This window comes from Haliaeetus leucocephalus, unplaced genomic scaffold, assembly GCF_000737465.1.
Source record: "Haliaeetus leucocephalus isolate CR32 unplaced genomic scaffold, Haliaeetus_leucocephalus-4.0 Scaffold751, whole genome shotgun sequence".
In the NCBI taxonomy this organism is placed as follows: Eukaryota; Metazoa; Chordata; class Aves; order Accipitriformes; family Accipitridae; genus Haliaeetus; species Haliaeetus leucocephalus.
Genome location: NW_010973187.1, coordinates 7,809,824 through 7,834,024, shown reverse-complemented (window position 1 = coordinate 7,834,024; position 24,201 = coordinate 7,809,824). Strand labels below are relative to the sequence as shown.

General features: G+C 39.0%; 1 protein-coding gene across 2 annotated transcripts in view; it reads left to right on the top strand.

Annotated features, from left to right (window-relative positions):
- MAGI2 (membrane associated guanylate kinase, WW and PDZ domain containing 2) overlaps positions 1-24,201 on the top strand; it is a 770,034-nt gene that overhangs the window by 590,835 nt on the left and 154,998 nt on the right. For both annotated transcript variants that reach the window (XM_010580933.1, XM_010580932.1), the window contains exon 7: positions 19,703-19,760. In XM_010580933.1, the coding sequence (XP_010579235.1) occupies positions 19,703-19,760 (58 nt within the window). The remainder of the gene's footprint in view (positions 1-19,702; positions 19,761-24,201) is intronic.

Genomic DNA, 24,201 nt, shown 5'->3' with positions numbered 1-24,201 from the left:
TAATATGCAATAAATTTCGATGGAAAGTATTTAGATTAAAAAGATCTAGACAGTAAAAGCAAGCAGTCAACAACACATAAGTGTTTTCAGAGGGTGTGTGTCTCCTGAGTATGCTGTGCATTGAAGCACATCTTGGAACCAGAGGCTGAAGATGAAATGGACAAAAGGAGGAATAAATATGGAGGCTAGATTTATTTCACCCATTGTATTTTTTTGGGGGTGCATTTTACTTTTTTTGCACTCTTGCATTGCCTTTCTTGTGTCTGTTTCTGTGCAGTTCTTTAAGCATATTTTTTTCATGTTTTTGGGCAAATCATAAACCAAGTATCTAGACTACTTAAGACCTTGTAGATACTGCCAGTATCTTCTGCCCTAACAGAATCACAGAATGGTTGATGTTGGAAAGGACCTCTGAACTTCACCATTTCATGGTCACTGCAGCCAAGGCTGCCTTTGACCTTCACATCCCCACCAAGTTGTCCCTCCTTGCTGGTGAGTATGATGTCCAGCAGATCACCTCTCCTCTTCAGCTCCACTATTACTTGGGTGAGACAGTTGTTGATGCACTCCAGGAACCTCTGCTGTGTTGTCCCTCCAGCAGATCTTGGGGTGGTTGAAGTACCCCATGAGGACCAGGGCCTGCAAATGTGAGGCTGCTCCCTTCTTTCTGTAAAGGGTCTCATCGACTTGTTCTTCCTGGTCAGGCAGCCTATAGCGGACACCAACTGCAACGTCACCCTTTTACCTTTCTTCTCTTTAATCCTCACCCATAAGCTCTCAGGTGGGCTCCTCATCCAGCCCCAGGCAGAGCTACATGCATTTCAGCTGTTCTTTCACATAAAGGGCAACTTTACCTCCTTGTCTTCCCAGCCTGTCCTTCCTAAGGAGCCTGTAAAGAACCCTCCTTCCCTGAGTAGAAAATTGGCTGTTGTCAGTCCAGTCAGGTTTTGCACACTAGATCCGTTCACAGACCTTTGGGGTACTGTAACGTCATTACTTTGGTGGAAGAATGCCGTATAAATAACCACTATACTATTTGTCTTCTGTCTCCTTCAAAAAAGTACTGACAATCACACCTTGCTGGGCTGAGAAGCCCACCTACACCACCATAAAGAACCCATGGTCCTGAGAAAAGTCTCCTTTTGACAAATTTTCTGGAAATCACAACACTTCTTGAGGTTTCTGATTCATTTCCAATGCTAATTCAGGGTGAATCAACCCAAATTATTAGAGAGAGCATGTAAAGAATTTTTATCTAAAGAAGAGGGAGTACATTTGTGGGAAGATGTATAAGAATGGAACTGGGGATCTGGAAAAAGCATCTCTTAACAATCGCTGGTTGGAAAGTGCAGAGAGAAAAGAGGTGGTTGAGGGGAGCAATAAAAGAAGAAAAATAACTCACCTGTAGAGAAACTGGAATTCCTGGAGATAAGTTGTTCACATTCCTAAATTCCATAGCCACTCACGTTACCATTTATCCGTAGAATCATAGAATAGTTTGGGTTGGAAGGAACCTTTAAAGATCATCTAGTCCAATCCCACTGCAATGAGCAGAGACATCTTTCACTAGATCAGGTTGCTCAAAGCCTTTCTTCTTCATTTCTGCTGAAAATTGCAATTCCATTGGAGTTTGTAATGTGATTATTAGCATACAGGTAATTATTCCTTCTTCTTTTGAAAATAAAAAGGAAACTGAAGAATCCAGTAGATCTATATACTTTGGAAGGAGAACCTTGAATACAGGGACTTTTAATGTTTTTCATATTTCTAGCTCATTTTTAACATTCCCTGCTTGTGTATACGTGAAGTGTTCAGTATTCAGCTGAAGGTTAACCTGGTAAAAGATACTGTTATTCCGGAATAATACCCACACATATCAAGAACTATAGAAAAGCAAAGCACAGCCTACCTTAATCCCACATTTCTTTCAAGTGGAAGTAAATTCTGATGGGAAAAAGAAATGGGGTTGAAATGAGAAAATCCAGACTTTTATTAAAACACTATATTAGACAAGTCACATGTTTCACGTGGACAAAAAAAAGGGAATTTTGACAGACCAGCATATATAACACTACAATTTGAGGTTCTGAGGACCAATAATGTGTGGGCTGGGTTTTTTTGATATATCAGACATAAGAAGCTTACATATTCTTCAGCTTTCAAACTACAGGTCCTGGAAGATTTAACTGTAAGAAAAAATAAACTTGGACCTACTGGTGGAAGATAACATCAAGATCTCTAACAACAGTAAAAGGAACTAATGAGAGAATCTCTAACAATAGTAATAATGAGAAGAAAGAGTGAAAAAAGAAGAGGAACCTTGAAGGAAAAAAATAACATTTTATATTTTTAATTTAAAACTAATACCTTACCCATCTTTTAGTTCTTTAGTAGTTATTTTTTTAGGGAACATTTATCTTTTCAGCCTTATATGATAGTGATGGGGTGTTAATGTACTATAATTTGCTTCTGTACTGGAACATATGGCAACACTGTCTGGTTTTGTTATTTTGATCATTTTCATCTTGCATCAACTGCATACAAATGGAATTACAAGGTATTTTCTTTGGCAAATGTGAAAAATAATCTGTAGATGTTGTCAATCTAATGTATGGTTTGGAATGGACAACAGAAAAGAGACTATCCTAATTGAAAATTACTCTTTGTTGTTTTCAAAGTCTGTTTATGCACATTCGTTTCATTTCTATTGTACATTTTATTAGCCTATATCTCTTTGAAAGGGAACATGAAATGCTAGAAGTAGAACTTTCAGCAGAGATTCCCATTTTCTGGCCTCTAGATAACTCAAGGGTTATCATAAATATCCATTAAGATTTAAAAAAAAAAAAAAGTGATACAGAGGTAAAAACTTATCTAGGGAAAATATTACAGGCCTTTGTGTGCTATCCTTAATAGACCAAGGTCTTACTCGGGGGGAGAAGGGAGAAGGTTATACATTTTATTCTGCCTTCTTTTCTTTCTTCCAAACGTTTTCTTCTACTTAATAAGATTTGCATTAGACATGAGTCTAAATCAAAGACTGCAGACACACACTTTTAGATAGATTAAAAACTGAATTTCATATTCATATTTGGCATCTCAAGACCATTCATATTGCAGTAATTGAATGAATTTTCCCTTTCTGTAATCCAATATTTTATTATCTCAAGATCGAGTGCTGATGTCCTTGATTTGGTTTTTTATTATATTTTTTCCTTTTATTGTCATAGTCTTTAGTTGTCCTTAATAACAGAAATGTTTATCAATTTATCAAAAATTAAAAAGATAAGTGGGCAAGCCTAATCATGAGGCAATAACAATAGTAAGGATTTCTCTCCTTCTGACTGTTAGATTAGCTGAAGTAAGACAGAAAAACGCCTGTGTCAAGAGTTCTTATTTTCTAAGGTAAGACAGTGGATAATGGACAGTTACCATGGGTTAAACTCTGCTGCTTCTCCTGAAGCAGCGAAACTGGTGCGGGTTCTTTGGGAGAGAAGCAAACTGCGCTGCAGGGCAGAGGCTGCCCTGTTGGCTGTGCAGAGCTGAATCCCACCAGGGCTGGGCAGCATGCAGATGCAAAGACCACTCTGGGCAGAAAGCTATTGGAAGTGGGAGATGCAAATTCCCACGTCCACGCACAGAAGTGTTTCTACTGTGGCCACTTCCATATGATGTGTGTCTGTATTTCCTTGGCCCTTTTGCCATGCTAAATATTCCTTCTCTTTCATTCCTGTAGAATTACTCAGATTATCTCAGGTTTGCACAGCGTCATGAAAGCAAGGCTTTGGCTTATCAGTGTAACCTTGACTTGCAGAAAACCTAACAATATCTGTACCAAAGTTGTATGCTCTGCTTCACAATTCGACCCCTTTATTGAGAGCTTCTCCTCATAAGGGATAAGTGTGATTACACAGAATAGCACAGTCATCAATATAGCTACAGCAAAATTTCCAGTCTTTTGAAGATTTTTTTTCATGTTTTCCGTGGGAACAAAAATAAATAATCCTCTTGCTTTTAACGTTTAAAAGAAAGATTCTGAAAGAAGGTGGCAAAACTTTCATAAGAACAATAGTTAAAGAGAACAAAGCAAAAACATGAGCAGGTCTGAATATAAGCTCCCATCATTCAAGAATAGTTGGAGCTGTGAAATGGTGTAAATTGTTGTCTGGTTGCAGTGAATTACTTTTGCTACAGCAAAGAAGGTGCCATTCCCTGTCATTTTTAGGTCAAAACAGCCTCCAGACTCCAGATTTTGTTGTGTGAACAGACAGGATTGAGAATTGATTACTGGGACTTTGATACTAATACAGTATCCTTCATTACTTTCATTGGCTATTTCAGTATGGTTTTCCACTCACTGTTGTAACTAAGTGTGGATGAGGATGCTGATTGATCGCTGTGAAAAGATGGTGTCTTGGTTCGCTTTATTAAATTATTTCAGAACCTTGGTAACATCTGAATGGCAGAAGTCTGACCTGCAAATCGAACAGTGGGCAGAGTTTAGCTCAGAGATGCTGTCTGACACCAATTGCTTTTGACAGCCTTGTTCTGAAGGTACATGAGAATGACCTTGATGATTGTAGGATTGCAGTTGTTCATGAGGTCCCCATTTTTTTGAAGTAAGCAGATATTGTCATACTTATCATGAGAGAGCAGGATACTGGAAATCTGAGCAAATAATGATTAAGTCTTGCAAACTTCAGACTCTTTAGGACAAAGTAAAATTGACAGAGCTGATACAACCCATAGCTGTTTACAGTTGTGGTCCTAAAACAACTGAGTGGCATTAATTATCTTTATTAAAGGAAGAAAAGGAAATGTAAATTTTCTCAGGAGAACCTTAGACTGAGATCTAAATGAATTTTAATTTTATAAAATCCTCGTCATGCTAAGCACTCACCAGTGAGTTACATGTTCTTATCACAGGGGGGGTTGTGTTTTCAAGGAGCAGCCAGCTCATGATCTTAAAACCATATTATACAATCCCCATTCTCTTTTAGACTTGGTACAGATGTCCAGACTCAGCTTCTGCAAACTCAGAAGTTATAAACACAAATATTCTCCCTTCTTTAGGCTGTGTGGTACAAACTGCATGAGCATTGGTTCCTATTTTAACTTGCAGGAGATACCATTGTCTTTCATCACTTTTAGGAAAGCAAAAGGTACCCAGTTTGTTACTGACTCAAACAATTTCACAAAAAAGGGGGAAAGGAAGTTAAAAATAAAATTCTTGTAAAATGGAAAAATGGAGGACATAGAACTGCCAAAAGAGAAGAGAATGACAAATAAAGGACGAGAGAAGTAAAATACAGAGGGAAATGAGCGATTTCAGGGCCAGTCCAAGCAAGACTTGCCCAGCCATTTTGCCAATCGTAGCAACGTGTCTTCCTCCCCTCACAGTCACACTGATGCTTTCTCTCACTCGTTTCCACCCATCGTTTGTAATTTTCTTGTCCCTTTGCCCTTTCACATCACCTATTCATTTTAAAATGGTAGAAAGAAAAAAAGAGATTAAAGAGAAAGAAGAGACAGTTGCAAAGCAACACCATCTTCATGCCTTCCACTTAAATTCCTTTACTGTTAAACAGCACGGGTTTTCCTGCAGTACCAGCTGCATTGTGTAATTAGGACTGCGACTGGAAAGTGGAAAACTAATACATTTTTATCATTTCACTGTGTACTAAAAGGTTGGCAGAGGCTGCCTCTGCCACAGGTGTTGTAAGTGCTCAGAGCCAACCATTTTACAAACATGGCAGTTGCACAACTGACTTTGTCAGTGGAGCAGAGAAAAATATGCACCTAAAATGCATGTAGCATTCAATTCTCCGCATTTGTAAGACTTTTTATAAAAAGATTGGAGGCTTATTTTTTCCCATGATACAGAAATAATCTTTCTCTGTGAGAACAGACCAGTGAACCAGATGTGAAACAAACCTGTGAAATGCAAGCACCTAATTACATATCAAAGAAGAAAATACACACTAGTTTAAGTCCACACATCCTGACTGCAGCTCAGCACAAAAGGCAAACTTAAGAACTGAGCACACATATTCTGTAGGCATATAACATTTTCCTCAAAATAATTAAAGTTCACCAAGGAAAAACATAACTAGCTATTGATAAGTGCACACAGTGAATGTATCATAAATTACAAACAAACTTAATTTAGCCCGTTCCACTGCATCTGAAAGTTATGGGTGATAATCCCAACATGACATTTTACAGCAGTACATCATAGCAAATATTACAGTTACAATGGCAGGAGTGCCTATCGAGAGAGATGTAAAATCAAGTCCCTTCCATCTCTGCTTGACTTTAAGATAATAATTATAGTCTCTACACCTGTCCAGTAAAGAAGTCCCAATAAAATTCTCATCCTCTGAGTTCTGCCTGCAGATGGCCAGTAGAGTTTATTAAGTTTTATGAAGACTGCAAATGAATGAAAAGAAATATAACCAGCCACTAAAAGTTGTTCTTTTCTGTGCTTATTTGCTCTTCCCTGGTTATATTACAACTATGCGTAGTTACAGACAATGACAACAAAATCAATCTTAAAAAACATGTTGCCACAGCCTCATTTCTCCATTTCTCCTGCTTGCAGTTTCTGCAGTTTATTTGTCTGATATCCTCAGACTCCTTTCTAGTGATTTAGGGATGGCTTGGTTGAACAGTAGTTTTTATATTTTCTTTTAGGCCCTCATATGTGTATTTTTTGAAGTAACTGAGGCTCTAATCAGCAAGGTCGTGCTGCTGCCCTTCTTACTGAGCCTTCTGAACAGGGTGTGCTGGCATTGAGGTGACCCAGTCTAACCACTCAGTCTGAATTGTTCTCATGGGCCAGAAGGAGAAATCCTCAAAAAATTTCAATCAAGTATCTCCAGGTCAGTCTGTAAAAGGCATGCCTTTGTACGCCTATATCTGATTACTTCTAAACTGGCTTACAGAGGAATTAGAAAGGTATAAAATAGACTCAGGCAAAGCTGGGCTGAAATGAGATACTGCAGTGAGAGATGTGATACTGTTCAATCTCTGTGTTCGGTGTTCCTGTAGGGTCCCTGTAGGGTCTGTTCTGTACTAACTTTGTGGTAGACCATACATCTTTGGGGAAGCAGTTTGGAGGGTCTCTTTTTTTTTAAGGTCTTGTAGTGACCTTAGTATTCAAAGAGCTGAAGAGACTGGAGAACTGTAAAGAGCAGAAATCAACAGATGAACAGAAAAAGAGGAGTTGAAATTGAAGATCTGTTTATCATACCGCTGAGTTGGTACAGCTTCAATTTGGAGGCCTACCTTCAACCATTAAATACAAATGAAATTAGAAGTAATTAATTTAATTTAAATAATTAATTAACATAATAACTGTGCAAGGGCATACACTGAGGAAAAGGTTACTTTTTGTTGGAATAACTCGAGTAGATCAGCTGCTCATTCCAAAGTTATATATAGCAGTATCGTGAAAGTCAGATACCTCATTTCTCTGGGTTGATCCTTATAATAAAGACGGCCACATGACTGACCAACCTGAAAGTCCCCTCCCTTATGCAAATAGCCTATTGCTGCACATGAATGAAAAAAAGGGACCAGACACTCTCTTCCAGTAACTGTTGTAGATACGCTTCTTCTGAGGTAGCCACAGCAGTCTTTCTGTTGTCTTTATATTCTTATCCTCCTCAGAAGTTCTGGGAATAGAAAAGACAGGCTTACATACGGCAGCGGAGGTGCTCCTGCCCAGCAGAATTCAGGGGGGCTGCATCATTGCTGGGGCTGTATCACTGGTGGGGTTGTAAGGAAGGAGTCTCAAGGAGGCAGGGAGAGGAACAAATTCTTTGGTAAAAAACTACTAGGTTTGGGGAGAACTAGGAACAGACTGCAGCTTGTCTTTGAGGGAGGTTTGGGTTTTCTTGGGAGAAGTCAGGGGGTCTTTTCTTTGGGAAAAGAACCTGAAGGGTTTTGGAGATGCTTGCTATAAACAAGACACATGAAGAACCACAGCCTGCTCTTTCTTTTTTTTTTTTTTTTTTCTCTGTCCCATCTCTATTTCCATCCTATCCTTCTAACACAGTACCCTCTTAGTCCCCTCTCTAGTGTTTGGGTTACTTCTCTATTCACCCTTATGAAGGTTTTACGCTGAGAAGGAGGAGGGGGGAGGAAAGGGAGTGGAAAATATGTGTTTTGTCACTTTTCATGACATTGCAGCACATAAAAATAAAAAATAGTGACTACGAACATGAACATACTACTTTGCCTACTACTTTTTTTCTTTCTTCCTGTAACATGTTAGTACATACCAACATTACTGAACATTAAAACATGAAGAAAACATGGGTAGATCTTAATTGTTTTATTATTATCCCTGTCGTGGTTTAACCCCAGCCAGCAACTAAGCACAACGCAGCCACTCACTCACTCCCCCACCACCCAGTGGGATGGGGGAGAAAATCGGGAAAAGAAGCAAAACCTGTGGCTTGAGATAAGAACGGTTTAATAGAACAGAAAAGAAGAAACTAATAATGATAATGCTAATAAAAGGATTGGAATGTACAAATGATGTGCAGTGCAATTGCTCACCACCCACTGACCGACACCCAGCCAGTCCCCGAGTGGCGATTCCTTGCCCCCACTTCCCCGTTCCTATACTACATGTGGCGTCCCATGGTATGGAATACCCTGTTGGCCAGTTTGGGTCAGGTGCCCTGGTTGTGTCCTGTGCCAACTTCTTGTGCCCCTCCAGCTTTCTCGCTGGCTGGGCATGAGAAGCTCAAAAATCCTTGACTTTAGTCTAAACACTATTTAGCAACAACTGAAAACATCAGTGTTACCAACATTCTTCGCATACTGAACTCAAAACACAGCACTGTACCAGCTACTAGGAAGACAATTAACTCTATCCCAGCTGAAACCAGGACAATCCCACACAGTTAAAACTCTTGAATGAAAAATGACTTAGAAACGTGATCATTTTGTCATTGTCACGAATCGGTGTATTAATTGGACACTACATTTGCAAAGTGCCCTTATGAATGCAAACAAAATGTGTCTGGTAGATTAACAAAGGACCACACACCTGTTTCTCATGCAAAGTTCCTTTCTGATACTGTCACAGAACCATACTGAGAGAGAGTTTTGGCAGATGGCATTACAAGTCAAATAAAGAAAAATAAGCTTCTGAATTCATACATATTTCCTTGTCATTCAAATGCCAAGGGATTTTTTTAACGTAATGTTTAAAGTACAGAGTTACTCAATTTGAGTGTCCTCATAAATATAACTAATGCAGAATGATGAATAAGTTATGACAAGAAGTTTCAGAAAGCAGTTACATGCAACTAAAGCAGCTTTTTATCTATTGTGCAACAAAGCAAAAAGTAATAAAAGATGGAACTTTCAAAGTTCTCACCCTCAACACAGCAATGAAGCCACTGAGGAGACAAAACCAGATTCTAGTCTTATTTCACTAGTATAAATCAAGAATTGCTGCCTCAGCAGCTGCAGTGTTCACCTGAATTCTCCACAGTGCAATGTAATCTCCCTCGTCAATTGTATTGATTTATCTGTTTCATCAAATACTATTTAAACAAGTAACGTATCTGCATTACATATATCCAGCTACTGTTCAGAACTGTGAAAACATATTGTTAAAAAGCATGGTAGTCATGGAAACAGATCATGTAGGAAGTACCTTGAGGAGGACTCTTCTATCTGATTGCATACAACTTCATTGGCCACTTGGAAATAAAATATAGAAATGTAAGATGTCTTGTACTTGATCAGAGCACTAGTGTGTTTAATCTGCTCTGAGATTTCCATCCAAGGCTAGTATCTGAAGCTTCTAAGGCAGTTGCAGCTCATCACAAATAAATAATGTACCCATGCAATTTTGCAGTCTGGGCAGGATAGTTTTTTATTTGTGGACCACCCACAGATAATCAGTTCATTATGAGCATACAAAGTACATCTTGGATGCTTTTTTTCTGTTATCAGTATAGATGCTACATTTTCCCATCTCTTTTTATAATATGTCTATCCATTTGCCTCACTGGCCTGTCACATAAAGTCAAGTAATTGCCATTTGGTGTAATAACAAGGCAGAAAAACAAAAAAAACAGAAAGCATTATGCTATGTGCTTTATTTTGAAACATTGACTTGAGACTCTCAAGGCCCAGTGAGACAAATGAAGTCATGAAGCAAATGTTTTCTAATGTCAATTGAAATTTTAATTAAAGTTTAGTGCTGTTATTTTAAAAATCAGCCAGAAACAAGGTAAAACAACCTGTTCGACCAGGAAAGACAGTTATGGGAGATGAGGAAAAGGGATTGTCCTCTGTGTAGAGGAACGGCTTGGATGTACGGAGCTCTCCTATGGGATGGATGGATGGCTGGTGGAGAGTCTGTGGGTCAGGATCAGAGGAGAGGCCGGTAAGGGAGACCATGGTGGGTTGTTCTTACAGACACCCTGATCAGGGTGAGGAAGCCTTCCTTAAACAACTCAAGGAAGTCTCTGATCACAGGTTCTGACTTTCAGGGGGGACTTGAACCTCCCTGACATCTGCTAGATGGACAGCAAGGCAGAATACAAGCAGGCAACAAGATTTCTGGCAGTTTTCAGGGATAACTTCTTGATACAGTACCAGATGAGCCAATGAGGGGTGACCTCATAGCTGGACCTGCTATGAACTAACAGCAAGAACTAGTGGAAGATGTGATAATCAATGGCAGCTTTGGCTATAGCAGCCATGAAATAGTGAAGTTCAAGATGCTGTGGCAGAGGAGCTCAGGACACTGGCAGGTGTCAGGCCCTGACAATGTCCCTGATGAAATCATGAAGCGAGTCCTCTGAGAACACATTTCTGGACACCTGAAGGAGAAGGTGGTGGCTGGGAACAGCCAGTGTGTACTTACCCAGTGCAAATCATGCCTGACCAACTTGATTGCTATGCTAAAATGACTGGATCTGTGGACAAAGCAAAAGCAGTGGATGTCATTTACCTTGACTTTTGCAAGATTTTTTGCACTGTCTCCCACAATATTAGTGTATAACATTTAGGGCATTAAAAATCCAAATGGATGGAGAACTGTACAGGTAAATAACTGGTTGGGTGATGAGGCTCAGAGGGTAGTGGTTAATGGGCCATACTACACCTGAATGCTTATGCAAGAGGAGTACTGCAGGGGTTTATAGCGGAGTCTGTCCTGTTTGACACCTTTATGTACAGTCTGAAGGAGGCAACAAAGTCAACTTTGGGGGAGACACCAGGGGGACCAGTCAACATGGTCATGGGCCAGGCTGCCTTTGAGGGACCTAGCCAGGCTGGAGGAACAGGCCAGCAGAAACCTTGCAAAATTCAACAAGGACAAATGTAAAGTCCTGCACCTGGGCAGGAAGAAATTCTCGCGACAGTACGGGTTGGGAACTGACTCGTCAGACCACATCTATAATACTGCATCCAGTTTTGGGACCCCCCAATACACGATAAACTGGAATGATGCATGGGAGCAAGTTTAGCAGAGGGCCACCAAGATGGTCAGGGGCAGGGGCACTTGCCCTGTGAGGAAAGGCTGAGGGTAATCCTGTTTCCCCTTTAGTAAAGTTTGGCACTGAAAGTAACATTAAAATGTGTCATTTGGGTTTGTTACAGACTAATAGGCTTTTTTTCTCTATTATACCAAAGGTTGAGGTGAACAGCTAGCTAAAATACGTTGAAGCTTATATATGAATCTGAGATACTAGTAACAGAATACCTAGCTGCCTCCCATAAGGTCTAGTCTGCACTATTAGTAGCTACATACTTTTATGGGTCTTTTAAGGTCAGTAGCCAAACTGAAGGGTTTAAGTTATATAATAACAGTAAATTCAATAACTCCATAAATTGACAGGGTATGTTAAACATTTAACAGCAAAGGAAGTCATATAAATAAATGAAGAGACTAAAAAGCAAATAGAAGAAAAGCCTAACTTCATGACATCAGGCAGTTACTAGGTAGAAAACACTGGTTTGTAGAAGGCTGAATTGATACAGTCAGTAATGAGGTACAAGCACTGAAAGATTTGAACATCCAAAAGATCAAAAAGAATGTTTCTTTTCAGTCTGTTTTCTTCAAAGTCTAAGGAATATAGCACAAAAAAAAGCTGTGTTAATAAAATGAGTTTCAAAGGCAGAATCTTCCACGTTGGAGCTGTACGTGGCATGCAGCAAATCTGCTGAACTTCAGGAATACAAATTGATAATGCAGTGCTCAGTTAATGTACTTGGAGCTCCTTTTCTGCTGATAAAATAAGTGTGCCGGCGACGGTCCCTTTTATGTGCATGCGTGAACTTTGAACCAGCCAGCGGTGCCGTCGCAGCTCCTCGGCACGCATGTGAGTAACTGCTCGGGCACATGCTGATCTTCTCCAGCAGGTTCGCATCCTGCACCAAGATTCATCCTGAAGTGACTTTACTCCTAGCAGTGCCCACGTTAGCTAGTCTAAAGCTAGGAGCTGCGAGGATAAGAGTTTCAGTGACTCTGTTTAGATGTACCTTTTGTTCGATTAAAAATGAGATAATGTGTAATTAACACAGAATTCAGAAATTAACCTAAGCTATTCTTGGAAGCTAAGGCACATAGCTGTTTAATTATTCCATGGAAGCCTGGATGCATTCATATCCAGTCTCCTGGGCAAGAACTTGTAGATAAAAAGTGACATTTTTCGGTATTTCCTAGTGGTCTCTATTTCCCCAGCAAAACACTAGTCACTTTAGTGGGAATTGTGAGATCAACAAGGAGCTGGTTTAAGCTTCTGTCTCCCCAAACTTTCTGTAATACAAACCAAGTACCCAGCACAAATAACACAGGAGTAAGAACAGAGAACAAGACAAAAGGATAACATGATTTGATGAAAAAAATTTAAAGTTTTAATAATAACTATTTTTCAGTAAGTATTTCTGCTTTCCTTAAATCTAGTATTTCTAAATACATGGAAAATAGGATTTTTTAGTTTGTTTGGAATCTTTTAACAGAAACTCTAAGCTTTCTCTTGAAAAGGCCCATGTAGAGTACTCTGACCAGCTTCAGCTATTGCCCACTAAACTGTTGAGAACCGAGTTCTTTATCAAGGAAACCATCTCTGGCACTGCCTACATTAACCTAACTGTGTGCAAATTCACAACATATAAGGTATTTTTCCCCCTAATTTCTTTTTAATTGCTTTTTTTTTCATTTTTACTTGAATTAATAGCTAACAAGCCCTTTATGAACTCTTCTTTGATAGTTAAAACTCAGTAATTCAGTTGGTACTTTTTCACTGTATTAATGCAAATCTTGATTAGACATTACACAGTTCTGCATGTCGGAGGAATCAAGTACACCTAATGTTAAAAATATCCCTACTGTTGGCAATACTTCACTTGGTAACAATGCTGGGAGAAAATATTATTGAATTGATAGTAATATTTAGTAATCTACGTTCTGCACAATTAAGGATGTATCGTGTCACAATAAGCTGCACAGAAGGAATAAGATGCATTTATCACATGTGAATGTTACTCTGACATTTGTTTCCACTGTGCAAGAAGAAATTATGCATAATGTCATTTTATTCATGAGAATAAATTGCACACGAATGGTTTCTGATTACAGACAGAACATAAACAGTCATGATTGTGTGAAATTTGCTGGTATGATAATGGCAGTTGGAGAACATGAGTTTAATTGAAATTGAGCTTACGTGGCTTGGCTTGGAGTTGGTACCTTCCTTAAGTTTTCCAGGTCTTCCATGATACGAAGAGTGAATTTGTTTTTTGCTATGGAGGTGGGGTTGTCCCTCCTGCCTTTGTTGTTATTTTCACTAAGACAGTGAACAATTCAACTTGCAATTTTTTTATCTAATTTATTTTCTCGCTCAGCTTTTGATTTGTACACTAGCATCGAGAAGTACATGTTAGTAATTGCATTTTCCAGCTCAGGCAGTGACTTTTGAAACATGGTTAAGTGGAGGAACCTGTTGAGGTAGTATAAAGGATTTTACCATAGCGTACACCTGTTGATTTTTTTGTTGTTATTTGGAGCTCCCAGATAGTATGCAGGTAGGTGACCTAGCAGAATTCACACAGGTATGTGGATAGTAGGTTAAATACTGATTTTCAGTGAGCAATGTTATCCTCTCTTTCCTTATGGTAACCTGTAACAGAAGGTTGCAGGAGCAGCAGCGCAACTCCTGTACCTGTTTCATGAATCAGCTGTGCAATGTGGACGTGCACTAACAAAAGCATTCAAACCAGACATCTCCAGCCCTCTGCTCCTGAGGGAGCAGCACAGCATGCCATGAGCAGCATCCGCTCCCTGGTAATCTGTGTGCTGTGCCTTAGGGTATTGCAGGCAAAGGTTTTTGTGTAAGCTATGCAGTGAGGAACACTGGTTTAGACTTACAGATAAATATTTGCAAAGACTATATCTGTTAAAGAAACTGGAAGAGTGTGCAACTGCATTGGACTGTGGAGCTGCACGGTATTTTGGAACTTTTTACCCAGCTCTTTTGATACCCTCTGTAGTAGGTAATCAACTTGAAAAAGCAAAACTGAATTTAAACAGGGAGAAAGAAAGAGAAGAGAGAAAGCAAGAGATAAAACAAACACAGGCTGTTGAGTGGAAAGATACACTATTTTTTTGCCAAGTCTCATATATAGGTTAGAAAAGGGTTCTTGACCTGTGCCTGGGTGTTAACAAGGCAGGTGAACCAAACTCATGCTGAGTTCCACAGCTTCCACATCCTTCTTGACAGCATTTTCAATAACAGCAGGCATTATATTTTCTTTTTCTCTCTCATTCCATATTCTTTTGTACTATACAAATATTTTGATTGCAGCTGATTCAAGAAATATGTTCTCATCTTTCTTTCCAGCCTGTCAGTAGGGTAGTGACACAATGCTGGCTGTTGTTCTGAAACCTTGAGAGGTTTTTATGACTCTCTTTAACACAGTTACTACTCCATAAACTCCAGAAAAAATAATCTTTGGGTTTGGTAATATGCTTTTTCATCTTGGCACATTGAGATCCAAAATGTACTCCTTCTTCCATCCCCAGAGAAGGTTAAGTGGCACCATCAAAAAATCGTTCTGAAACACAACAGCTTTCAGAAGGCAGAATAAGAGCATCTGGACCATTAGCATAAGGAGGCTGTGATGAGAAGGCACTACCATTGATTATTGAAGTGACCTGCTTGAATTCATACTAGTTTTTCCTTTCTTTTTTTTCCTTCTTTCTTTCCTTCTTTTTTTCCTTCTTTCTTTCTTTCTTTGAAAATACAAGGGCTTTTGTTACCATTGGTTACTTACAGAAATGCAGCTCCTTCTGCATTTAAAAGCTTACCCAGGTGCATACTGAGCAAAGTGTCTTAGTATCAGCTGTACCTTTTTGATCTTTTTTTGTGGATGACTGCTGCAGTGTTAGCTAGATGCTGCTTCTCTGGTAGGGGATAAAGCATGAAATCTGAAAACTGGAGCATATATATGTCCTATACAGATTATCCAGCACCTTTCCATCCACTCATCGTAACAGCATTGCCAAATGCTGCACAATTACTGATTTTTAAATGGTGATTTTACAAATGTTCCTGAACGGGCCCTCCACTGGATGATAGGAGATCTGTGGGAAAACAATGTTAGATATTGAAGACTGAAAATAAAGGATGGAATTTTTTAATTTTTTTACTTCTATACACAGAGATCCTCCTGGAGTGAACAGAATTCAAAGACATGGATGGTAGAAGCGTTGAGCTCATGAAAATGAAGACTTCATATATAGCATAGTAACCGTAAAACCATTGGTTGCAGAAATTACACATGAACTAGCATGCTAGTGCTATCAAATGAATATCAGAGATTACTATAATTATAGCTGCCTTTCCAATTCAAATCATGGTGGCCAACAGTAATCTCCTTCACAAGTGTTTTATAACAATTCTTTTTTATAAATGTTTACTATTCACTCTCATCCCTAATGATCATCACTGGGCACAGTGAAATGAAAAAGAGAAACTGTAATGCCCTCACCACTAATCTGGCAAATGCTTAGCTTCCTAATTTTATGGAGCACTAAAGTACTTCTGTCCTGTAATCTTTCATTTCAGTAGTGAAAAATGGAATAGATGCCACTATTTAATGTAATGAAAAATAATCACAGTGAAAGCAAATGTAGCAGAAGATCCTCCTAACAGAAGCTCTGTAGTAAACTACACTCCACTAACCTTATCTGCCATACTTTGGGAGGGTGCAGAGGGCTTAGGGTTTGTGCTCTAGCAATTCCATTTTACTGGTCAGCACAGAATTTTAATTAAACATAACTTACAGGCTGCATCTCAAATGGAAAAATGAAATTAGAGCATAGCCTTACAAGGAGTTTATATCTATTATGGTACACGAAGGTAATTTTTTATTTCCTTTCTTCTGAACCCATGACTATTTTATGATGTTAAATAATCAGTGGTTCAATCCACGCATTATAAAAATGGGTTCTCCATGATATGTCCAATTCATTAAATTTTTACAGACTTTTACACTAGAAGATGGGATTTGCCATTTGCCTTCTCAGTAGTTGTGCCAGTTTGTAAATACAGTTATGCATCATTACATCATTACTTTAGGAAAAAATAGGCCGATAGGTTAATAGTAAGTCCTCAAATTATTTCAGATTTCCATAAATATGTAAAATAAAATATGTCTTCTGCATCTATACACTTTAAAGTGTATATATTTACAGAAGGATAGCTACTTTTAAATTTGGGCAAAACATCTACTTTCTTTTTTTAATTTCATAGTTGAAAAAAACTCCATCTACTAATACACTTTGGGAAAGGGATCTATGCACACATCTGTGTGTGTGTGTGTGCGTGTGTATGTGTGTGCACGTGTGTTTGTGTGTATTTTTAAGTACATACAGATTTTACCAGTACCTGCCTCACCTTTCTCTAAGGGAGTGTAATTTTAGAGGGCCAGATATGAAAGCAACATTAAGTTAATTAGGGGAAGAAAGCCTTGCAAGGTTACATAAAAATAAAATGTACCTATAGTATTTAAACTAATACTTTATATTTATTCTGTGTCACAGGGTTAGGTAAAAGCATCATTTTTTCATAGCAAATAATTGCCTTATTTATCATGCATGCATTGGGAATGAAACTCACTGCAGGGGCAGTACAGGATTTGTGCATCAGCTGCTTTCTTTTTTAATATTTATGGCTTACATTCCACAGTCTTGTCTCAGGATATACAGGACTTTGGGAGAATCATTGTAGGGTCGGTCTCCTACGGAATTTACTGAAGTTCTGGGCAGGTCTGGAAAGAGCAACACCAGGGCTTTCTAATGCTTGGTGACTTGATGATGAGCCAGTGACATACCCTTGCAACAAAGGAGGCCAACAGCCTCCTGGGCTGTAGCTGGCAGATCAAGGGAGATGATCCTTCCCCTCTGCTCAGCGCTGGTGAGACACAGCTGGAGTGCTGGGTCCAGTTCTGGGCTCCCCAGCGCAAGAGAGACGTGGACATAGAGGAGACAGTCCAGTGAAAGGCCACTGAGGTGATGAGGGGACTGGAGCATCCCTCCTATAAGGAAAGGCTGAGAGAGCTGGGACTGTTTGGCCTGGAGAAGAGAAGGCTCGGGGGGATTTTATCAATCTAAATAAATACCTGAAGGAAGGCGCAAGTAAGATGGAACCAGCCTCTCTTCAATGGTGCCCAGTGATGGGACAGGTGGTAAAGGGTACAAACTGAAATACAGGAAATTCTACTTAAATAAAAGAAGAAACTTCTTCACTATGTGAGTGATCAAACACTTGAAGAATTGCCCAGAGAGGTTGTGGAGTCTCCACCCTTGGAGATACTCAAAAGCCAATTGGAGATGGTCCTAAGCAACCTGTTCTAGGTGACCCTGCTTTGAGCAGAAGGGTTAGGCTAGACAATCTCCAGAGGTCCTTTCAAACCTCAACCGTTCTTTGATTTTGTGACCTGCTTAAATACCTTATGCTGCATGTATTCCTATGAAGTGACAATAACAAAATAGCCCTGACAAAAGCAGTTCAGAGCGAGGACTTGTGAAGATTTCAAAGCTAACAATATTCTAAGAATAATAGGAAAAAATGAATATCGACATTAAGGAAGTCCTTGAGCTTTTTGTTGCAAATTTGTGGAGTTCTGCGTCGGCCAGTCTTTGGCAGAGGGTTGTATCCTTCATTGCAGTATTGGAAAGGGCTGAGCAGGAACATCCTTTCAGGGCAATGTGTCATGAAGACTACAGCAGTCTAAGGAGGTTCACTCAAGAAAGGATATCACAGATCTGTTTAAAGGAGAAGTAACAAGCAGAGGTGAAGCAGTTTCTTAACATTGTTGTTTAACTCTTTAATCTCCCTATTGCCAGCCAGGCTTTACTTTCCTATTTGCCTTTTACAGCACACCAATAATTGTCTAGTCACATTGTCACTGAAAAAAAGAAGCTCAAATCATCCAGGAGTACTTCTTTATGACCAGTTTAATGACTCTGTGTTCAGTATGAGCTACATCAGTTCTTCTCTGTCTAGTTTGGTACTCATTTTGTCTCCAAAAAGTTACTTCAAAAGTGCAGATGAGTTTGAAAAGGAAAAAAAATCTGAGACAAGGAATTCCAGAATCAGATTTCCTTGTAGAATGTCAGTACCACTCCCTGTATATTGTGCCATAGTCTTCAAGTGCACAGAAATCAATACCTGTGCGTGGTGGGGATGCCCATCCTTTTGTGAGTTTCCTCCATCAAAGTCATCACATCTGGCACTGAGGTTTTTATTCTGTTCATGTCAACTGAGATACTTGTCACATCCATCTGATGCCTTTTAAACACAAGATGAAGTTCTGTTGGCAGTACAATCATTTCTTAAGTGTTCAGTGTGAGTGATAGTAAAATATGTATTTATGGATGTACGTGGATATATATATGAGAGTTTGCTTGTACATGAACACAGATTGATTTTTATGATCATTAAATTAACATATTTAACATTTTAATTGTTAATACCTGAATGGTTTAGGTATTAACAATTAAATGTCTTCTCTGTTTCTACAAAATGTAATTATTTTTAAGGCCAGAAGTTGCTATAATATCTTATTTTGGTTTGTACTTCCATGTACTACTATATACTCTGATGTCTCTGATATATAACTAAGCTTTGGAACAGGATGCCTTTGGAGGCTGTGGAATTGCTATCACAGTAAGACAAATAGTACAAACTTCTCAGAAACATTTAGGTATATTTACTGTACTTACATGGCAGAAGGCAAACGCTTTTTGGTCCTTCAAGGCCAACTTTTCCAGGATTCCTAGCAAAGAAAAAAGCTCAAAAAGCCAAGTACTTTTTTTTGTGTGTACCTATTTGGGAAAACAGAATGCCCTCACTTCCTCCGGCAGTGATGTCATACAAGATGTGCTACAGCTGATGGCTAGCACAGCTGTTGGAACAATAAAGTAGTTCAACTAAAATGTGTTGTTCTAGAGACTGAGATACGTGTTTGCATGCCAATTTTCAGCTTACTACTAGTTGTGGCTGCCATGGTATGTGTTCAGGATTTGACATTTGCTTTGGTCACTGTATCTAATTTAACTATCAAGTTATTTCCCTCAATGCCCAGCAAAGATCCACAATTTTGTTACTAGAAATCTTAGCATTCTATACTGCATTTACTGAGATAACTCTTTGTTTTTCAGAGCTTCCATATGGCTGGGAGAAAATTGATGATCCCATATATGGCACTTATTATGTTGAGTAAGTTCCCATGTTCAATATTAAGTTGCTGATTACTTGACATGTTGAACTGAAGGTATACCAGGAATTCTCAGTCATCAATACAGCTACTGTGTCCAAATATATTCAGTGTGTCTTAAATCAGTGACTCAGGCATTCAGTCATTGTCTTTCCTCAGGGTCTGATTTCATGGTACCATTCCAGATGATACTTGTACAAAGATCATGTTCATTAAAGAAATATTATATTTTCTATGTAAGGGTTGGATATATAGTGAGGTAAAGATCTTGTTAATCGATAAATAGAGCAAAGCATAATCATTTTAGCTCAGTTAAGGTCCTATTCTGGGTAGTCCTTCCTTGCTGCTGATCAGATGTTTACACTGTACCAGAAGGTGGGTTATTTATACGCTGCATATAAAATTTTAGGGATGTTGTGGGGGTTTTTTGTACTTAAAAGTGCAGCTGAAAATAAGAGAATATAAGTTTCTATTTTCACAGCGCAATCCTTGCTTCCATTTTTTTCAGATTTTATTTTAGTTATGAAACAAGAAAAAAAGGTTATTACTCCTCTATGCAAAGGGCAACAGAAAGCTTTTGTTTGAAGTACTAGGTAGAACCTGTTCTGGCCAGTTCCTACATAAAATAAGTAAATCAGAGAGATTATTTTCTCTGCTTTTTAGCTTAACGCAGTGAATGAGACTTATGCAAAGTGAATCTAGATTCAAAGTCGTGATACCTGTTCAGAGGGGTCAGTTGTCACTCTGCTGTCTGCACGAAGTATATGGCAGAGGAGGGAGAAAGCCACTCCCCGTCACTGTGCAGATAGTGCTTTGAAAGACTGAGAAAGATCTACCCATTAGTTCCTTTTATTAAAGAAGAGATCTTTAGAGAAGATGACCCTGGCCTAAAAATCTCAATTTCAAATCCTGGCACTCAAGCAGTAAATTTATTCTAGTTGTTTCATCCAAAGTAGTAAATTTTATTTTGTGTGTCACATCATTCCCTTCGTCTCTTGAATCCATACCAATGCTTTGGCTGCAGGATCACTCTGGACGGATACTGGGGCTGCAGCTTTTCCAGACAGCAGGATATGCTACTATTAACATGCACAGGGTAGAGCTGGCCAGAGAGCTCAGAAAAAGACCTGATTTCTGGAGGGTTAGAAGATTAAGATTCCCTTTTCTTTACTGCTATAACAGCAGCAGCTTGTGGATGCCCATGCACCTTCCCTAGCCCTCCTACGAAGCAAACAAACAAATGAAAACAGCGTTTGGCCACTGCCCTGCTGACTCCTTCTGCCCCGTTCTCCAAATGCAGGAGCACCTGCTCTGCTGCTTTGTTCCAGCCTTGCTCCCTGCCTGCAGGTGGAAGAACCAGCAGCCCCATCTGCTTTGCTGCCTAGCCCAAATCAGCTTAGTCCAGATTCAAGCAAAAAGATAAGTAAGTTTGTGAAGTCCCTGCATAATGCCATTAAATTACCCTCTCTCTTTATGCCTGAGTTCTTTTACGATGTCCCCAGGTAGCTAAGGGCTAGAGTTCTCGTATCTCTTTGTACTTAACCCCCCCTGAAGATATCTGCACGTGCAATTATGCAGCTGCTGGGTGTGAGTAAGTCTTCTGCCCCAGTGGTTTTTAGTGTATTTTGGTGAGTAACAGGTGTTGTGCAATTTCTGTGCGCTGATCTCTTACTGAGACCCCGCTTGGTAGTTAGCGCAGCCCAAGGCATTCTGGCACCAGTGAGGCTCACACTTCGCTGCAGAGTCAGAAGAGGAACAAGTATTTATCTCCACTTCATGTCCATCCACACAGGTAAACAGATGCAAGGTACTAGGCCCAGATGTTACTATGCAATTACATACTTTAAGGCTGTTTGTTAGTGCCATATTTATTAATCCTACCACAGATAAGATTTGTGGAAAGGTATATCAAACCTATTCCAGGCTCAGAGGTTGGAATAGATGTTCACAGGATGGCATTAAAACTGCAGCCATGCTAAGTTCATAAGGAGTTTTATAGTCAGTAAAATGTAGCTGTACTTTAATTTGCTGTCTGAGCTCAATAAGTTTGAAACAAAGATTGCTTTCCATTTTTCATGCTAAAAAGTGGCAGTCGCACCTTTTTTATTACCAATATTCAACAGATGAGTTCATTTTTAACGAGATAAAATCAGATTACAATAAACTCTCTTAATTATGTCATAGAAGTGGGTAAATCAAGAAGGGTTAGGTTATGAACTTTCACACATTCAAGTCCAGTCCAACTTTACACGCAGGCCTTTAAAACTGTCAGTGAAAGAAGGGCTTTTACTCTGCTCACTGAAATATTTGTATCCCATGGGAAGTTTGTAAGGATAAGCAATGAGGCAGACAGACTCAGGTTCACTGTACAAGGACCAGCCATGCTCAGCTCCAGTATTCTGAGACCAGAGGAAAAGCTAAAAAAGAAACAAAGAAAAACCTCAAAGGTCTTGCTAGTAAAGTTAATAAAGACTAATCACAACATATTTGCAAATGCTGTTAAAAAATAAGGTCTCCAGTATAACTTCCTGTCGTAATCATGCATGAATGTAGGTGTAAGACGTTATTAAAATTTTCATTTGCCTTGTTATGCATGTCCAGGCTTCATTTGTAAGGAGTAGACATTTGACATAAATGAGAAGTGTTTGCTATACGTGGGTTAACTTTCATGCAATTTTCTCTTAATTTATAAACTAAAAACTAGCAGCACTTAGCTGTGCAGGGCTATGGAGAGAATGCGGTTATTAGAGTGTGCTGGGTCTTTCAGCATTCTAATTGCCAAAAGATTATTTCCCCCTTTAAGGATGATTAACTACAACACAGAGCTCAATTTCCAGACATGGTCTCCTTAATAGAACAGCTAAATTAGCCATACAGGTATTTATTCTGGAAAAATATACCACCTTGACTTACAATTTCTTGCAACACTCTGTTGCTACTCAAATAGAAAAACTTATTTCAGGTCTTTCTGTCATTATAAAGTATTAGTAACTGAAGAATATGAATGTAAAGAGGAGTTAGGCACTAACAAGTTATGCATCAGAATGTCTATCTGTTAGACATCCTGATTCTCAGAATTACTTTGGTGGGTTATAGCCAACAATTTCAAAAGTTAAAGTCACAAACTACCAAAACCCCCCATACATTAAAGTAGCTAAGAAAAGGAGATAGGTTAAACTCCTTCTGCTGATGCACATGTTTAGACGTGTTACCATTTTGACAGGGCTAGTATCTCGGCCACCAACTAAAATCTGCATACTAGGCATTACTGCCCATAAATCTAAGAATGTGTTTCAGTTGTCTTGAACACATCTAGCATGAAACTCTATCACAAAAACAACTTAGCCTGGCCACCCTCACTGATGAGATGGCAGAATGGTGCCTATGTCTTATAGGCTGGCCGCTGGCGGCAGTACCTACTCATAGCACAAGAGACAGTGTTTCAACTTCACAGCTAAATGCAGCCCAAAACCAAATCCTACCTCAGAGGGTTGTCCCTAGTTAGCATACGGCGAGCTAACAGAGGACAGCAGCACCGACTACCCCTTCTTCTCTACAGAGGGAAATTCAGGGTTCTGAGAAATAGAAAGCAAACAAAAGGCAGCATGAGTCTTTTGTACAGCCACAATGGCACTAAGAGAAATTAGTTGGATTCTCGTCTTTGGATTGGGCTTTTATATTTAATATGCATTGTATAAAATAAAGGAAGAAAAGCGAAGATAGAAATGCTTGCTGAATTAGATACTATGAGCAATGAGCAATACATTTTGGATCACATCCAAAATCTATTTTTAACCACAAAACCACTTATTTGTAACCATTTCTAAAACTCTCATTTGGTTTGCCTTATTAACGCCTAGGTTAGAAATACCTATTTTGTATGCAGCTGAAGTAGCTAGATGAAAGGCTAGAATGTCCTTTCAAGGGAACTACTTAGCTTAATAACTTCTTTCTCAGGTAAACTCATCAGTAGCAATTTTTCTGATTTAGCCATGAAGCTGTACAGCGCTTAAAATTGCATAAAAGGGAGGTGTTTCATGTCTAATCAGTCTAGGAGTGTAAATCCAGTGTTACTGACTGATAAAAATGACTGATTATAATTTTCTTTTCTTTGACTCCTCTTGGACACAATATTTAATGCAGTTGTTTGAATTTGTTGGAATTCTCACGTGCTTTTGAGACTGCACACTACCATAAAACAGTCAAAATGTGGGAATAAATTGGAGCTAAGAATTATTAAGGTTGCACCAACAACTTGAGGTGCTTCAAGTACCTCTGCTAGTCTTTCTATCTGAACTGCTAGGACAAAAAGGTCATTTTCAAGATAGCCATTACTGAAGACATTTCTTTGTAAATGGACTAAACCACAACATAAAATCTACCTAGAAACTGTAGAGAGGCAGTGGATAACAGAGTCTAGCTGTGATGTCAGTACCAGAGGAA